The following is a 14,746-nucleotide window of genomic DNA, read 5'->3' as shown; positions in this document are numbered from 1 at the left end:
TCGGGGCCCCAATTCGCCCTCTTTTAGTAAAAAGGCAGCCCTCGGGGCCCCAAATTCGCCTGTACTAGTACAAGGGAGTCACCGGGGCCCCAAAATTTCGCCTGTATAGTCAAAGGCAGTCACTGGGGGCCCCCAAATTTTCCCCTCTACAGTCAAAGGCATCACTCGGGGCCCCAATTTCATCCTTCTAGTCAAAGGGCTGTCACCGGGGGCCCCAAATTTCTCCTTTACTAGTACATGGGCAGTCACTCGGGGCCCAAAATTATCCTTTACTAGAAAAAGGCAGTCACGGGGGGCCCCAAATTCTCCTCTACAGTACAAAAGGCGTCACTGGGGGCCCCCAAATTCATCCTTACTAGTAAAAAGGGGCAGTCATGGGGGCCCCCAAAAATATCCTCTACTAGTAAAAAGGCGTCATGGGGGCCCCCCAAATTCACCTCTACATACAAAGGCGCATGGGGGCCCCCAATTTCTGTACAGTAAAAAGGCAGTCCTGGGGGCCCCCAAATTATGCTTTATAGTACAAAGGCAGTCCCGGGGCCCCAAAATTCTTCCTTTTCTAGTACGGGCAGTCACCGGGGCCCCAATTCTCTTGTCTAGTAAAAAAGGCATCACTGGGGCCCCCAAAAATTTTTCTGTCTAGTAAAAAGGCGTCACCGGGGCCCCAAATTCATCCTTTATAGTCAAAGGGCAGTCCTCGGGGCCCAATTCTCCTCTTCTAGTACAAAAGGGGCAGTCCCACTCGGCCCCCAAAAAATTCCCCTTCTTTAGAAAAAAGGCAGCCCCCCAAAAAACACCCCCAAAAAACCATGGGGGCCCCAAAATTTTCACCCTTACTATAAAAAAGGCAGTCCCGGGGGCCCAAAAAATTTTCCTCTTCTAGTACAAAGGCGTCACTGGGGCCCAAAAATTCATCCCTTTATAAAAGGCGTCACTCGGGGCCCAAAATTCATCCCTTCTATACAAAGGCATCACTGGGGGGCCCCAAATTTCATTTTATAGTACAAAGGCGTAAACCGGGGCCCCCAAATTCACCCTCTTCTAGTAAAAAAGGCAGTCCTCAGGGCCCCAAAAATCCCTATATAAAAAGGCGTCACTCGGGGCCCCCAAATTATCCCCTGTACAAAGGCAGTCATCAGGGCCCCAAAATTCATCCTTTTAGTAAAAAAAGCAGTCACTGGGGGCCCAAAATTATCCTTTACTGTACAAAGGCGCACTCAGGGCCCAATTCACCCTTTAGTACAAAGGCAGTCCTGGGGGCCCCCAATTCACCCTTTACTAGTAAAAAGGCAGTCACTCGGGCCCAAAATCATCCTTTCTAGTCAAAGGCGTCACTCTGGCCCAAAATTACCCCTGAAAATGTAAAAGGCAGTCCCGGGGCCCCAAAATTCTTCCTCTTTAGTACAAAGGCAGTCAAGGGGCCCCCAAATTCTCTTGTCTGTAAAAGGCAGTCACTCGGGGCCCCAAAAATTCCCCTTTCTGTACAAAGGCAGTCCTCGGGGCCCCCAAATTCTTCCTGTACTAGTACAAAGGCAGCACTCGGGGCCCAAAAAATTCTCCTACTGTAAAAGGATCACTGGGGCCCCAAATTCATCTTTACTAGTACAAGGCGCACCGGGGCCCCAAATTTTCATCCTTATAGTACAAAGGCAGTCATCGGGGCCCAAAATTTCCCTTCTAGTACAAAGGCAGTCACTCGGGCCCAAATTCATCCTTACTAGTAAGGCAGTCACTCGGGGCCCCCAAAATCATCCTCTACTAGTACAAAGGCAGTCACTCGGGGCCCCAAATTCATCCTCTACTAGTACAAAGGCAGTCACTCGGGGCCCCAAATTCATCCTCTTCTAGTACAAAGGCAGTCACTCGGGGCCCCAAATTCATCTTGTACTAGTACAGACACAGAGCATTCTTACCAGAGGGTCAGATCAGTGGAAATCTCCCAAAGCAGAGAAAGAGAGAAATCTGTGGCTTATGGGAACAATAAGTAAATTAAAGGGCAGAGGATCCTATATAGAATATTACAGATTCTGTGCACATTTCAAGAATATCTCATTAAGACCTACCTGAAAAATATAGCAAATCAATTGTCATAAAGAAAATTCTCCTTGTCTGCGGTTTTTTTTAACTTGTGCCTTTTTTTTTCTTGAAGGGGCCTGTTTTGGCTGTTTTAATTTTCCAAAAATGAGAAGTACATAAATGGGCCTCTGGAATGATGGCTGAAGCATCAAGGTTCACGGGGAAAACTATTTTTTTGCCCCGTTTTTTTGTATTGGTCTTTAAACCACTGCTCATGGTGGTTTAGGATTTGATGTCTGTGTGCCCGCCCCTTTCCCTCATCCTCGGTTCCCCGAAACTACCAAATAAACATCCCCTAAAGCCAATTTCATCCAAACAAATTATAACTCCTTGGACGATCCCTTTCAGATTCTCATCCATGCAGAATTCTAGTTGCAATGGCAACCAACCTGGAAAACTTAAATAACCGTAAAAACACAAATATATTACACTAGCATGAATATTACGCACACCTGATCTTGTATCAAAATTTTGGGAAAACATATACATTGGAATATATAATATGCATCGAAAAACAGTCCGAATTTTGTTTACAAACGGCCATTTGTGGCTCGCTTAACAACGACTTCGCATGAAGTTGCACTCGCTGCTTAACTGGTAACGGACATCTAAAATGTTGTCATCAGTATTTACAGGTACTACCTGTGAGAACATGACACTTTCTCAAACTGTCAACACCTTCTCAGCAAACATAATTTCGAAAAACTTTTTATAATTACGGGCACATCAAAGGGGGTTAATTTGGTGTTTGTATGACGTGTTGCTGGCTTGGAATAAGAATAACAAACAAATGTTTTTTTGTTTTTTTTTGAACAGCCCCCGAAGGAAAATGTTTTTTTCGATTTTACACATACATGAGCCCAGAGCTGCAAAAAATTTTTCATTTCATATGGTTTTAATAATTTTATGGGCCCCTTACCATCCTTTTGGAAAAGTAGACAAAATTAACCAACCCGTGAAAACCCTGGATGATAATTTATAAATTAGATTTTAAAAATTTTTTAAAAAAAAATACACATTTAAACCAACTTTATCGAAAATCATTATAAGTTGGGGCCACACCTGCTTTTAGACCCAGCCCAAAATTTTCGTAGGGGTCAAAAAATGTAAACAAGACAGCGGAAAAAAAATTTGTTGATTTTGGGAATTTTAAAATGGGGTATCAAACTAAAAAAAAAATGTTGAACTCTACTTTGGTATATAATTCCCACACCTTTTTAAAAAAATTTTTTTAAAAAACTGCGTAATATATTTAAATGTTTTGGTAGCCTTTAGCCTGCTGGTCAAGTGATCAGGCTTTTGACTAGCGCAGCCTTCCCAAACAGGCTGATTGGTCTGCATTTTCGTATTTAGTAAATGAATTTTATGAAAACCCATCAAATAAAAAATGGTAGTTCCCAAATTTTTCTGGAAACCCGGCCTTTTAGAAATTTTTGCAGGGGGGAAAAGGGTTAAATAACTTCAAAAAAGGAAAAATGTTTAATAGATTTCAAAAAGATATCAACCAAATTTACCAATTGCAGATAAGAAAAAGGGGGATGATAAATCAAAACATGGGAAAATGCTAAAAAAGTTTAAAACCCTTTTGCGGGCCCGGCGAATTTAACGCCTTTGCAAACAGCTTGGAACCAGATCAGACGCCCATTAAACGGGTTGATCAGGGTTTAAACTGTTTGTACTTGACAAAATTTCTTCCAATTTTGGAGAAAATTTAATGAACTTACAATTTTTTGCAGACGCTTTCCAGCAGACGACAATTTTTTTTAGTGCTAAAAGTTAAAAAATGAAAAAAACAACATGAAGTATCGACAGAACAGGGTGAATATTGTGATCCCTTATGTTTCAATCAATGAGAAAATAATTCTTAATTACTGCCTAGCATTGATTTTCTTTTTATGGAAGCTGTTAAAAATGGTGAATAGTTTTTATATAAACACAGCAACAGATGGTTGAAGCAAGACAACATGATAGAATGAATGATAGAATGAGGAAATATTTTTAACTGTTTGTGAATGGTATCGGGTCAGTTTGCCCTCTGGGATCTTTTTTTTAGCCTTTTAAGAAAAAAAAAGAGCTTTTTTAAGAAAATAAAGGGAAAGGGGAATTTTCTTCCAAATTTGGGCGATTTGGCCCAGGGGGTGAGTTGACATCAAGTTTTTTTAGCACTGCCCCCGCATCCTGACACCTGACTGTTATAAATAATTCCTATAGATTTTTCTTGTGGGTATATCTTTTGTAGTTTGAGCCACGTATGCGAAATTATTTTTATTTCGCCAGTATGGACAAAAAACTCTGGCATCTAGCGTCTGATCAAGTCCCCTATGTTCGCTTTCAGTAAATATAGGTTCATGGATGTTCAGCGAACGTATGGATCCTACAGACCCCGGATGTGCGGTGATCGGATCCATAAAAGGTCGCATGCCATGAGGCTTTTTCCGAAACGGGCTCATTTATAGAATTGTTTTGGTTGATGGTTAATTCTTTTCCCGACTTCCTATAACTATTTTTAAAAAATTATATGAAGTAAGACAAGAAAAAGATTTTTCAGTAATGGCAATTTCTTTTTTTTGTTTAAAAAAATAGCTAAACAATATTTATAGACAATCGATCATTATTTTCAGGGGGAACAAGTATCTATCTGATACATTCCTAGTTCTAAATTAAATTGATATTGAAGTATTTAATACAATCATGTAAACCCCAAGCTTCACCCTTTAGGCACCTAAAAATTTCGTTGAAAACCGGTATCTCAAATTCCGAGTTGAGGGGTTTTTAAAATTTTTCCCAGAAAAACCGAATTTCAAATTAAAGTGTATTTTTTGCCTGTTTTAGGGACAGGACTCGAAAAAAAGTCTTCGAGGGGAGTTGGAAATTTTGAGATAAACAAAATAGTTTCAAGTGTAATTTTTTTTTCCTCAAGCTTCACCCTTTTGGGGCTTTGTACATTCAAATTCGCAATACCTTTAGGACTCCTAAATTAAAACATCCAAACCAAAGTCTTAAACATTTTTTGTTCAAAACCCGCAGCCCCACCTTTTTCGCTTTATACATCCAAATTTCCCGGTTTTATTTAGGACTTAACCTGAGGAACTTCATACATTCAAAAATCCCCCCGTTTTCCTGAGGTCGTTTTATATTTTGATGCTTGGGCCCCCACTTTTAAAAACTTAAGCATTCGAACATTTGAACTCCACCTCACCTTTAGGGACTAGTTTTTATTCAGGTCAACTACTAACCTCTTTTGATTAACAAATAATAAGATCTTGAAAGGATTGTCGCCTGATTTTCAAGTTTAAGTTTAATCCAAGATTTGAAACCCCAAGGGATTTCTTGATGGTTAATATTTTAAGCTGTAATGACAAACCCTGGTAAATTTGACGACAAACCCCAAGAGACCTTGTTGTTTCTAGCCCCACCCGAGCCAAAGTCTCGGGTGAGGTTTTGTGACGCCACCGTCCGGGGTCCATCCACACTTTCCTTTTTTCAACATCTCCTCCTAAAAACCCAAAAGGCAATTTTTTATGAAACTTCAAGGGTGTTCCCTGGGGGTCTTTTTTAAAAAAATTGTTCAAAGAATTGAATTTCCCTCAGAAATCTGGGGTTTCCTGGCAACCAAAAGGGAAAAAATTAAAAAATCTTTTCTCCAAAAAAAAAGCCTGGCTTAGATATTTGCTTTGAAGCATTGCCGTGGACCTCTATCAAATTTGTTCAAAATCATGACCCCCGGGGGCAAAAAGACCCGCCCCAGGGGTCACTTGTTTTTTCATAGGAAAATTTAAAAAAACTTTTCTCAAAAACCAGAAGCCCCCAAGCTTAGATATTTGACATGTAGCATTGCAATGGGGCCTTTTAAATTGTTTTAAATCTGACCCCGGTGTCAAAATTACCCCCCCCGGGGGCACTTTTTTTTTACATAGGGGAAAAATTTTAACATTTTTTTAAAAAAAAAACCCTGAAGGCCTAGAGCTTGATATTTCCTTTTCGCCAGTGGACTTTACAAAATTTGTTTAAATCATGACCCCGGGGTCAAAAATTTACCCCCCCCCAGAGGTCACTTAATTTTAACATAGGAAAATCTTCAAAAAATTTTTTTAAAAAAAAACCGAAAGCCTAGATCTTTTATATTTGACATGTGCATTGCCTTGATTCCAAAATTTTTTCAAATAAGCCCCGGGTCAAAATTTACCCCGCCCCATGGGTTTTTTGATTTTAATAAAAAAATCTTCAAAATTTTTTAAAAAAACCCAGAAGGGTGGCTTAGATATTTTTAAATTTGCATTGCCCCCTGGACCTCTACAAAAATTTTTTCAAATTGACCCCGCCCAGGGGTCACTTGATTTTTCTAGGAAAATCTTCAAAAATTTTTTTTAAAAAAAAACCAAAGGGCCCAGGCTTAGATATTTCACATGTGCATTGCCTGTGGACATTACAAATTTGTTCAATCTGACCCCCCCCAAGGGTCATTGATTTTTAAAATGAAAAACTTCAAAATTTTCTTAAAATAAACCAGAAGGCCCAGATCTTAAATTTGATTGTGGATTGCTAGTAACTTTTCAAAATTTGTTGTATGACCCCCAGGATCAAATTGACCCCCCATGGGGTTACTTGATTGTATTAAAGAAATCTTTAAATTTTCTAAAAAAAAAAAAAAAAAAGAAGGCCAGAGTTAGGTATTTGACATGTGCATTGCCATGGGCCTCTCAAAAGTTGTTTTAAATCTTACCCCCCCCCCCCCCCCCCCGGGGCAATTTAAAACCCCGCCCTAGGGGTTATTTATTGTACATAAAAAATCTTTAAAATTTTTTAAAAAAAAAACCCCGAAGGCCTAAAAGCTTTTGATATTTGATAGTAGATTGCCTAGTGGACCCCTACAAAATTTGTTTAAATCATTTACCCGGGTAAAATTTGGGCCCCACCCCCCGGGGGTTTTTGATTGTACATCGGAAAATTTTCCAAAAATTCTAAAAAAACATCAGTTTGACATTTTAAAAAAGTAGCTCATATTACTTGGTGAGTGATCCGGGGCATCATACCCTTGTTTTTTAAGGGCATTGAAAAAATTTTTGACAAAAAAAATGCTGGGGTTCATTTAAACCAAGTAGTAAAAAAGTGAAGTCTGCGGCAGTTTGATGTCATAAAAAACGTCATAATGTCTTTAGCGGTCTGCCTTTAACCGCTGTTTTTTGCACGTATAAAAGGGCTTGACCTTGTTTATGCACGCTTTTAAAAAGGGTTGACTTTTTTGTTTAAAGGGGAATCAAATCCAGCCTGTTTGAAAGGTTTCCCTTTTTAAAGAAACCCCATTCCTCACCTTTAGGTAACACTGTTTGATAAGAAACCCGGGGCATGAGTTTAGCCCCCCCCCTCCAACTAAAAAAATTTTTAAAAATTTGGGGTAAGGTTCCCTTTGGGTGCTTTTTAAAATGGCCCCCAAAGAAACCCGGGAAGTTTTTCTTTTATCTTCATACCTCCTACAACATTAGTAACGCTTCGGGAGGAGTCACCAAATTTTGGGTTACGGGGGGGGGCTAAAAAAGCTTGATACACACACACTCACCTTATAACAGGGGTTTGTGCCTCTTTATATAAAAAAATTTGTCAACTTAGGGACAAAAAATTTTCCCCCTGGTAAAAAATTTAAAAATTTCCCCCCTGTTTTTTGATGAAACAATTTTTGTATCTTTTACGGCCCATGAATTTATTTAAATGTTTTCCCGTCCCAAACGGCTAATTGATATTAAGTTTCCTGTTTGTGGCCTTTTTGGGAAAGTGCCATTTAAAAAGCTGAGTTGATAATTTAAATAATGAAAGGGGTAATAATAAAAAAGAAACTTTTGTCTCTAATGGAGATTAATATAAAGTGAATATGCAGAGTTACCCAAAAGTACCAAATCAGATTTTTTTGATTCACTAAAATGTATTTGTATTTCTAAATTTTTCCATTTAATCTTTATCGTAAATATTGCTGCTAGGCAACATTTTAAAGTATCAGATTTTTATATTCACTAAAATGTATGTTTTCTCATTTTTAGCTCATCTGATTTTTTAAAAAAAATGATGGTTTTTGTCTACTTGAGCGGTTGTCGGGGGTCGGCGTCTTTCGCGGCGTTGCCTGGGTTTTAAATTTTATGTTGGTCGCTTTTTTTCCCAAACTATCAAAGCTATTGCTTTGAAATTGGAAAACTTTTTCACCATCTAAGTGACCCTGTATAGCAAGAAAATAACTCCATTTGCTTTTTGCAAGATTTATGGCCCTTTTTTACTTAGAAAATATCAGATTTCTTGGGTTTTTAAATTTTATGTTTTGGTAACTTTCTCCAAACTATCAAAAATTGCTTTGAAACTTGGAATACTTGTTCACCCTCATAAAACAACCCTGTACTCAAGAATTTAAAAATCCCTCTTTCTTTTTCAAGATTTTTTGCCCTTTTGGGTTAAAAAATCATTTCTTGGGTTTAAATTTATGTTTAGGCGCTTTTATCCTAAATATCAAAGCTATTTTAAAAATTTAAAAATTGTTTACCATCATAAGTTGACCCCGTATAGCAAGAAAAATAATCCGTCCTCTTTTTTTCAAAATTTATGGCCCCTTTTTTTATTTAAAAAACATTTTCTTGGTTTTAGTTTGTTTAATCAACTTTTCTCATAAACTTTAAACTATTGCTTTAAAAAATTTCAAACATTTTTTTACCATCATAAGTGGCACTGTACATCAAGAAAAATTTAAAATTATCCTGCTTTTTGCAAGAATGAGGCCTTTTTTTGACTTAGAAAATCATGGGTAGGGCTATTTTTTACACAAAAAAAAAACAGATGGCGTCACACCCGAAAGGCGGGCTTTGTTAGTCCCCCTGGCAATGTGCAAGGGACTTTTGTGCCCCCCTTTTCCCCGTTTCTGTGGTGCGTGCTCAACAATTTTTGCTGACGATGTGTTTTCATTATTGATTTTATTTTTCCAAAATTGCACATGCTTGTATCCCTAAGAGTCGTTTCCTTTCTTGAATGGTCGATCCATTATGGGTTTCCGAGTTATGGCCCCCGAAAGGGCCAAAATAGCATTTGACCTTTTGTGCCCCAATAGCAGTTTTTTTTATGACTTGATTTTAACCACACTTGCACAAAATTTGTGTCCACCATAATATCATGTTTCCTTCTTTAACTAGCCAGATCCCATAATGGTGGACCAGATTTATGGCCCCTGAATTAGCTATTTTGGACCTGTCTGCACAAAACAGCTCATTATGATTTTTTTTAACCAAACTTGCACACTTGCACTCAACTGATATCACCATACGAATCTTTGGATTTCTTTTCATGAACTGGCGAGATACCATTATGGGTTTCAGAGTTAAGGCCCGTGAAAGGGCCCAGAATTAGCTGATATTAACCTTTCTGCACAATAGCAGCTTTCATTTATGATTTTGAATATAATCAAACATGCACTAAACTTGTGTCACCATAAGATCTCGGTTCCTGTCTTGAACCGGCCAGATCCCATAATGTGGGACCAGAGTTATGGCCCCTGAATGGGCAAAAATTAAGCTGTTATGGCCTTGTCCTGTACAAATAGCAGCTTCAATTATAGATTGTAATTTTAACCAAACTTGCACACAACTTTTCAACCACAGAGATCTTGCATCCTTTCTTGAACTGGCCAGATCCATCTTGGGTTCAAGAGTTAATGGCCCCTAAAGGTCTCAAAATCTGCTTATTTTGGCTTTTGCAGCCATATAGAGACTTCATTTATGGTTTTTATTTGATATAAACTTCCAAAATATTTTCAACAACAATAAAATCTTGGATTCCATGACAAATCAGATCGTAGGTTCCAGAGTTTATTTTATATCTGAATACCTCCCCTGATTGAATCAAAATGGATTATATCAGTAAAAACTATAGACTTTTTTGAAATTTCCATTAAATAGTTATTAGTTGGCAGAGACAAACAGGGTCGTATAACTATGGACCTGATTTATGACAAATAAACCTCTCTTTATTTCAAATAAAAATGGGTGTAACTCTGTAACAAATGAACGATACTGATCTGAAAAATTTCATTTAATGCCAACATATTTATTTGGCAGATCCATCTTTTTGTCACATACAAATATATTTTTATAATAACTTCCCCTTTTACGTTACTATAAATAGCTTAATTTTTAGTACATTTATTATAGGCCATAGTGAAAAACCAAGACCACTTTCTGTGGTACAACATGGATGGTACCTCCAATTTTAGGTGATTTTTGACATATCTATACCTTAGATAAGAATTTTTTTTCTTCTTTTTGGTTAAATATTGTGTTCCTGTCCCTATGGAATTAGATATTTTTTTCTGAGGACCTTCCTGTCCTCAAGTGCAAATAATAACAGGTAGCGATATAGGGCCATCATGGCCCTCTTGTTTCATTTAAATCTTTATCCTAAATATTGCGCAAAACAACATTTAAAGAACATTTATTGAGTTGTTAGGCATCTTTATATAAATTAAAGTCATTATTGCCCTTTCAAGCCTTTAATGTAAAATTAATAAAACCTTTATATTCCAATTTAGGTACTGTAGGATAGAAAAATGGTTTATTTTTGAGGGATACAAATGAAATCTTCATACAGCAGAGTGGTGTTTGCTTCAATGACTGTAGTGAGAGAGACCGATATATAGATTTTTCCTACTGTAAATCTCTATATGAATGCAGCTTTAAATCTTGCCCTGTAATATACAGCGCACCTCTCACTGTTCATTATGCTTCAATGTGCAAACTGATTTTCACAAAACTGTAGGAGCATTCACTGTTGTTTTTTGGGAGGAGCCCACACACATCAGGTACGATGTTTTGTTGTCTAAAAGTTATTGTTGGCATTGTGAAAAAGGTTTGCCTTAATAATAATAAGTCAGATTAAAGTGTTTTTTTGTTCATGACAGACTCTAGAATATCTTATTAATGTTTAGGATATCAGTATATTAGTCACCATGACACTTCTAGTAATTGTGAAGTCCGTTATCAGTGAGTCCATTGTCTATGGTTTCTTTAAAGAATGTCTCCTATCCCACCATTTTAGCCAGTTTCAACAAAATACACAGGAATGTAACTTTAGTGGTCCACTGTCAGCTTCCTTTGCATATAGGTCACTCATGCAGAATTATAGTTACCACAGCAACCAAAAGGAAAAAATTAAAAAATATTCCCGGAAACCACTGACCTTATTTCAAAATTATTTCACAGTAATGTTCCTTGGTTGACTCCCAATCAATTTCTTCAAGTTACCTTAATTGAGTAAAACTCTTATCCAGCAGAAGCAGATTTGTTTAAAAGCATAGTTGGCCATCTCAGCTGTACATTGTTTTAAAAACAGCATTTAACGCAATGTAATGGACCTTCTCTGCAGGTTGTTACAACCTCATTTAATGCAATGGTTTGGACTTTCCCAGCTGATTGTTTTAACATGATTTTACACAATTGTGTGGTCCCTGTTTGCTTCATTTTGTTGAGTTGTGTCACACACAGCTGGCAGATATTTTGAGAGATGTTTCGCACAGCGTCATTTTGTTTGAGATGTTCCAAAAGGCCTAGGCTGTCATTTGTCTGTGTATACTCTAAAAATGTCATTACAGACTATGTTTTATGAAGCTGAAGGAATTTTAGTATTCTCCTCATCCTGGAGTAGTTAATATTCAAAACAGTGAGTATGAAGGGAAGTTTGAAAAATGTAAAAAAAAATGTCAAATAAATTCAGGAAATATATGGGCCTATATTCCTATACTCTCACATGTGTCATAAAAATGAATAGGAAAAATTGTCAGAAGTTCATTATTACAGCAGCACAGAAATGCCTGTTACTAGGGTGTCTATAACTAGGATGTAAAACTTCTGGTAGGATGACAAACATGTAGGGGTTGCTCAATACCATTGCTTGATTTTGGCAAATCATTGACATTTTTGAGTTGAAATGCATTTTTGAAGAAGTACTGCCCCATAAGTGTCCATTAGGGTAAACCATGTTCATTGTAGGGCTTAAAGCAGACATACTATAATATTGGTAAAAATGTAATATGTAACTTGATGATCTCCATTGCAACTATGGGTGAAATGTTTCAAGTGAATAAGAGAAAATGATCCCATTGGCACCTAGGGGGTGAAATGTTGCTGTGAATAAAAGATAGTGAACTCATTGGCAACTAATGGGTGAAATCTTACAGTTAGTAAAGAGATAGTGGATGACGTATTACAGTTTAAAAACATATTGCGAGTTCATTGGCAACTAGTGGGTGGAATGTTGCAGTTAATAAAGAGATTGCGAGTTCATTGAATATTTTATTGAATTTATGGGGCTGAGTTGCAAAACAATGTATTTATATTGATTTCATGGTGAACAGATTATTATTATTATTATAATTGTACCAGATTTATAAAGCGCCCTTTCATGATCAATTTCACGTTCAGAGGCCTTTACATAGTTCAAATGCAGCACAACAGGTGCATAAATCATCCTCACTAGTACAGACACAGCAGCGATCTGACCATAGGACAGAGTGAGACACAGCCCCATGACAGAGCTGATCAGAAATCAATACAGGCTTGTCCGGCCTAACTTAGCTAGCTTGTTGCGAATAGACACTTGTTTCTTTAACGAGGCCCAGTGTAAAGCACTGAAACACTCAAGGATTGGCCCTGGTTCCTGACCAATACACTCTCCTAGTTGGGTGGGAAACACTGAAAAGCGTTTCAGAAAAATTTCCAAGTAGCTGCCAGGGATCGAACCCCCCCCCACCTCAGGATAGGTGAAGGCCAGTGTGCAAACCAATGATGCAATCCGTCCACCAGAAAAAAAATGCCTTTGTATTAACTTACTTCTTTGTATAACAGATTTATTTGCATTGACTTCATGGGATATAGATATATTTGTATTGTATAACTGGTACACAGAGGATTGTTTGCATTTCAGTATTACACTCATTTGATTGTGTGCAGAACTGACCATATGCTCAAATGTTACTTTTCTCTCTGTTTTCAGTGTATGTATACATCGATATACTAGACGGACTGTATGGCAAAGACATCAGTGTGCTCAAATAACCATAAGAGTGGGACACCGAAGACATTGAGTGATAAATTCCAGCCAGGAACTAAACTCTGACGCTAGAAACTGATGTAAGGTAAACTGCTGTTAGAGCTACTGTAACAGATATGTATAAATTTAGCATGTCATCACGTGATCATTCTGGTTTTGCCAGTGGCGATGGTAAAAAAACGCATCTACACACATGATCAAAATATTCTGTGAAGGAAACAAAACTCTGAATATAAGGCAGTTAAAAAGAAGTAGTCCCGAAAGAATGGATTTTTAAACATTTCTGATATTGCACACACTAAGATGAGTATAACCTCATTCTGAAAGGTGTGTACTTGAATCAATCTCATTCTATAACAAGCCCAACATTATTCATACAGTAATTGGTGCCGGTTAGGGAAAGGGTATAGTTCAACAGACAAGAGCACCAGTATATCTTGAGGCATTCTGCAGATGTTGTAACAGGAAACAGCTATGCATTTAGGTTATTCTTAATTGTTAAATTACCTTAAACAAACATTATTTCAGTAAGTTTAAACTTATATTAATTATGCATTACAGGGCTGTTATGCATATATATTTTATTTGTCCCAAGGATTGGGCCTTTATTTTAAAAGGTGTTTTAGGCAGAATTTCACATCTTTGAAGCTTATATTAAACACACCCTCACGGGCCAGTAGCATTGTTTTAGTTTTACTATCTTTTGAATGAGTGAATATTTGCCTATTATTCTTCAGTTTCAAGTTTAGAGATTATTTTCAAGTTTAGAGATTATTTTGGTCATATGATTTTCCATCTTACCTGCAAAGCCTGTCAAAGTCTGAGGGTTAGCTGTTAATGCAGAAAAGTGGATTGGTGTCTTTAATCCTGGTTCATCATTTTACAGCATTAATTATAACAGAGTTCTTACAATCTACATATTTTACACTCGAGAAATACCAGTAAACACTGTTGGACAGACTGGATAGTTATACGTACTATTTAGATGCAATAATGTACATTCTAGCATGTAAACTAGTCTTGAGGTGCGGAGACACTTTAAACTTTGCAAGCATCTAGGCTTATATTACTTCAAGAATTTCTGCTTCAAATAAAAAACATGAGATTGAGAACTTTTTCATAACTGAAAAGTCTATTTCAGCAAAAGCTTTTGTCCATCCTATCATGAAAGGTCTAATTGATGAAGTTTTGGAATAAAGTGGAGTTGTTTGTGGGTGACTGTGTCAAAAAGAGGAATTAAAAGTTGAACGTCTTCTTTTCTTTGGCTTAAAAAGTTAAAGTTCACAATGCTGATATATATATTGACGGACAATTCAGATATATCTCAGTGATTTTATTGGTCCTGAAACCTTTTTAATCACAACTTTTTTCATATTTTCCAATTTACCCATATGCTTATGAAATTGGGGGTAATAATGCCCCTATGGTCTAAAAATTATCTGGAACTCTGTGCTTATTGCCATAGCAATATAGATTCATTTTACAATTCTGATACTGAACAATAAGGTGTAATGAATTCGAAAAAGAAAATATAGCAGCATTTGCCCATTAAACTATTTACTTGAAAGCAAATATCATCCTTCTCAGGTAATGCAAGATA

General features: G+C 37.1%; 1 protein-coding gene across 1 annotated transcript in view; it reads left to right on the top strand.

Moving 5' to 3' along the window:
* The window catches only part of LOC123531250 (polycystin-1-like), a 243,770-nt gene extending 230,619 nt beyond the window's left edge, over positions 1 to 13,151 (top strand). The window contains exon 33 of the mRNA XM_053518239.1: positions 13,090 to 13,151. Coding sequence (XP_053374214.1) covers positions 13,090 to 13,151 — 62 coding nt within the window. The remainder of the gene's footprint in view (positions 1 to 13,089) is intronic.
* The last annotated feature ends 1,595 nt before the right edge of the window (positions 13,152 to 14,746 follow it).

This window comes from Mercenaria mercenaria, chromosome 11 (assembly GCF_021730395.1).
Source record: "Mercenaria mercenaria strain notata chromosome 11, MADL_Memer_1, whole genome shotgun sequence".
Lineage (NCBI taxonomy): Eukaryota > Metazoa > Mollusca > Bivalvia > Venerida > Veneridae > Mercenaria > Mercenaria mercenaria.
This window is presented reverse-complemented; position numbering and strand designations above follow the sequence as displayed.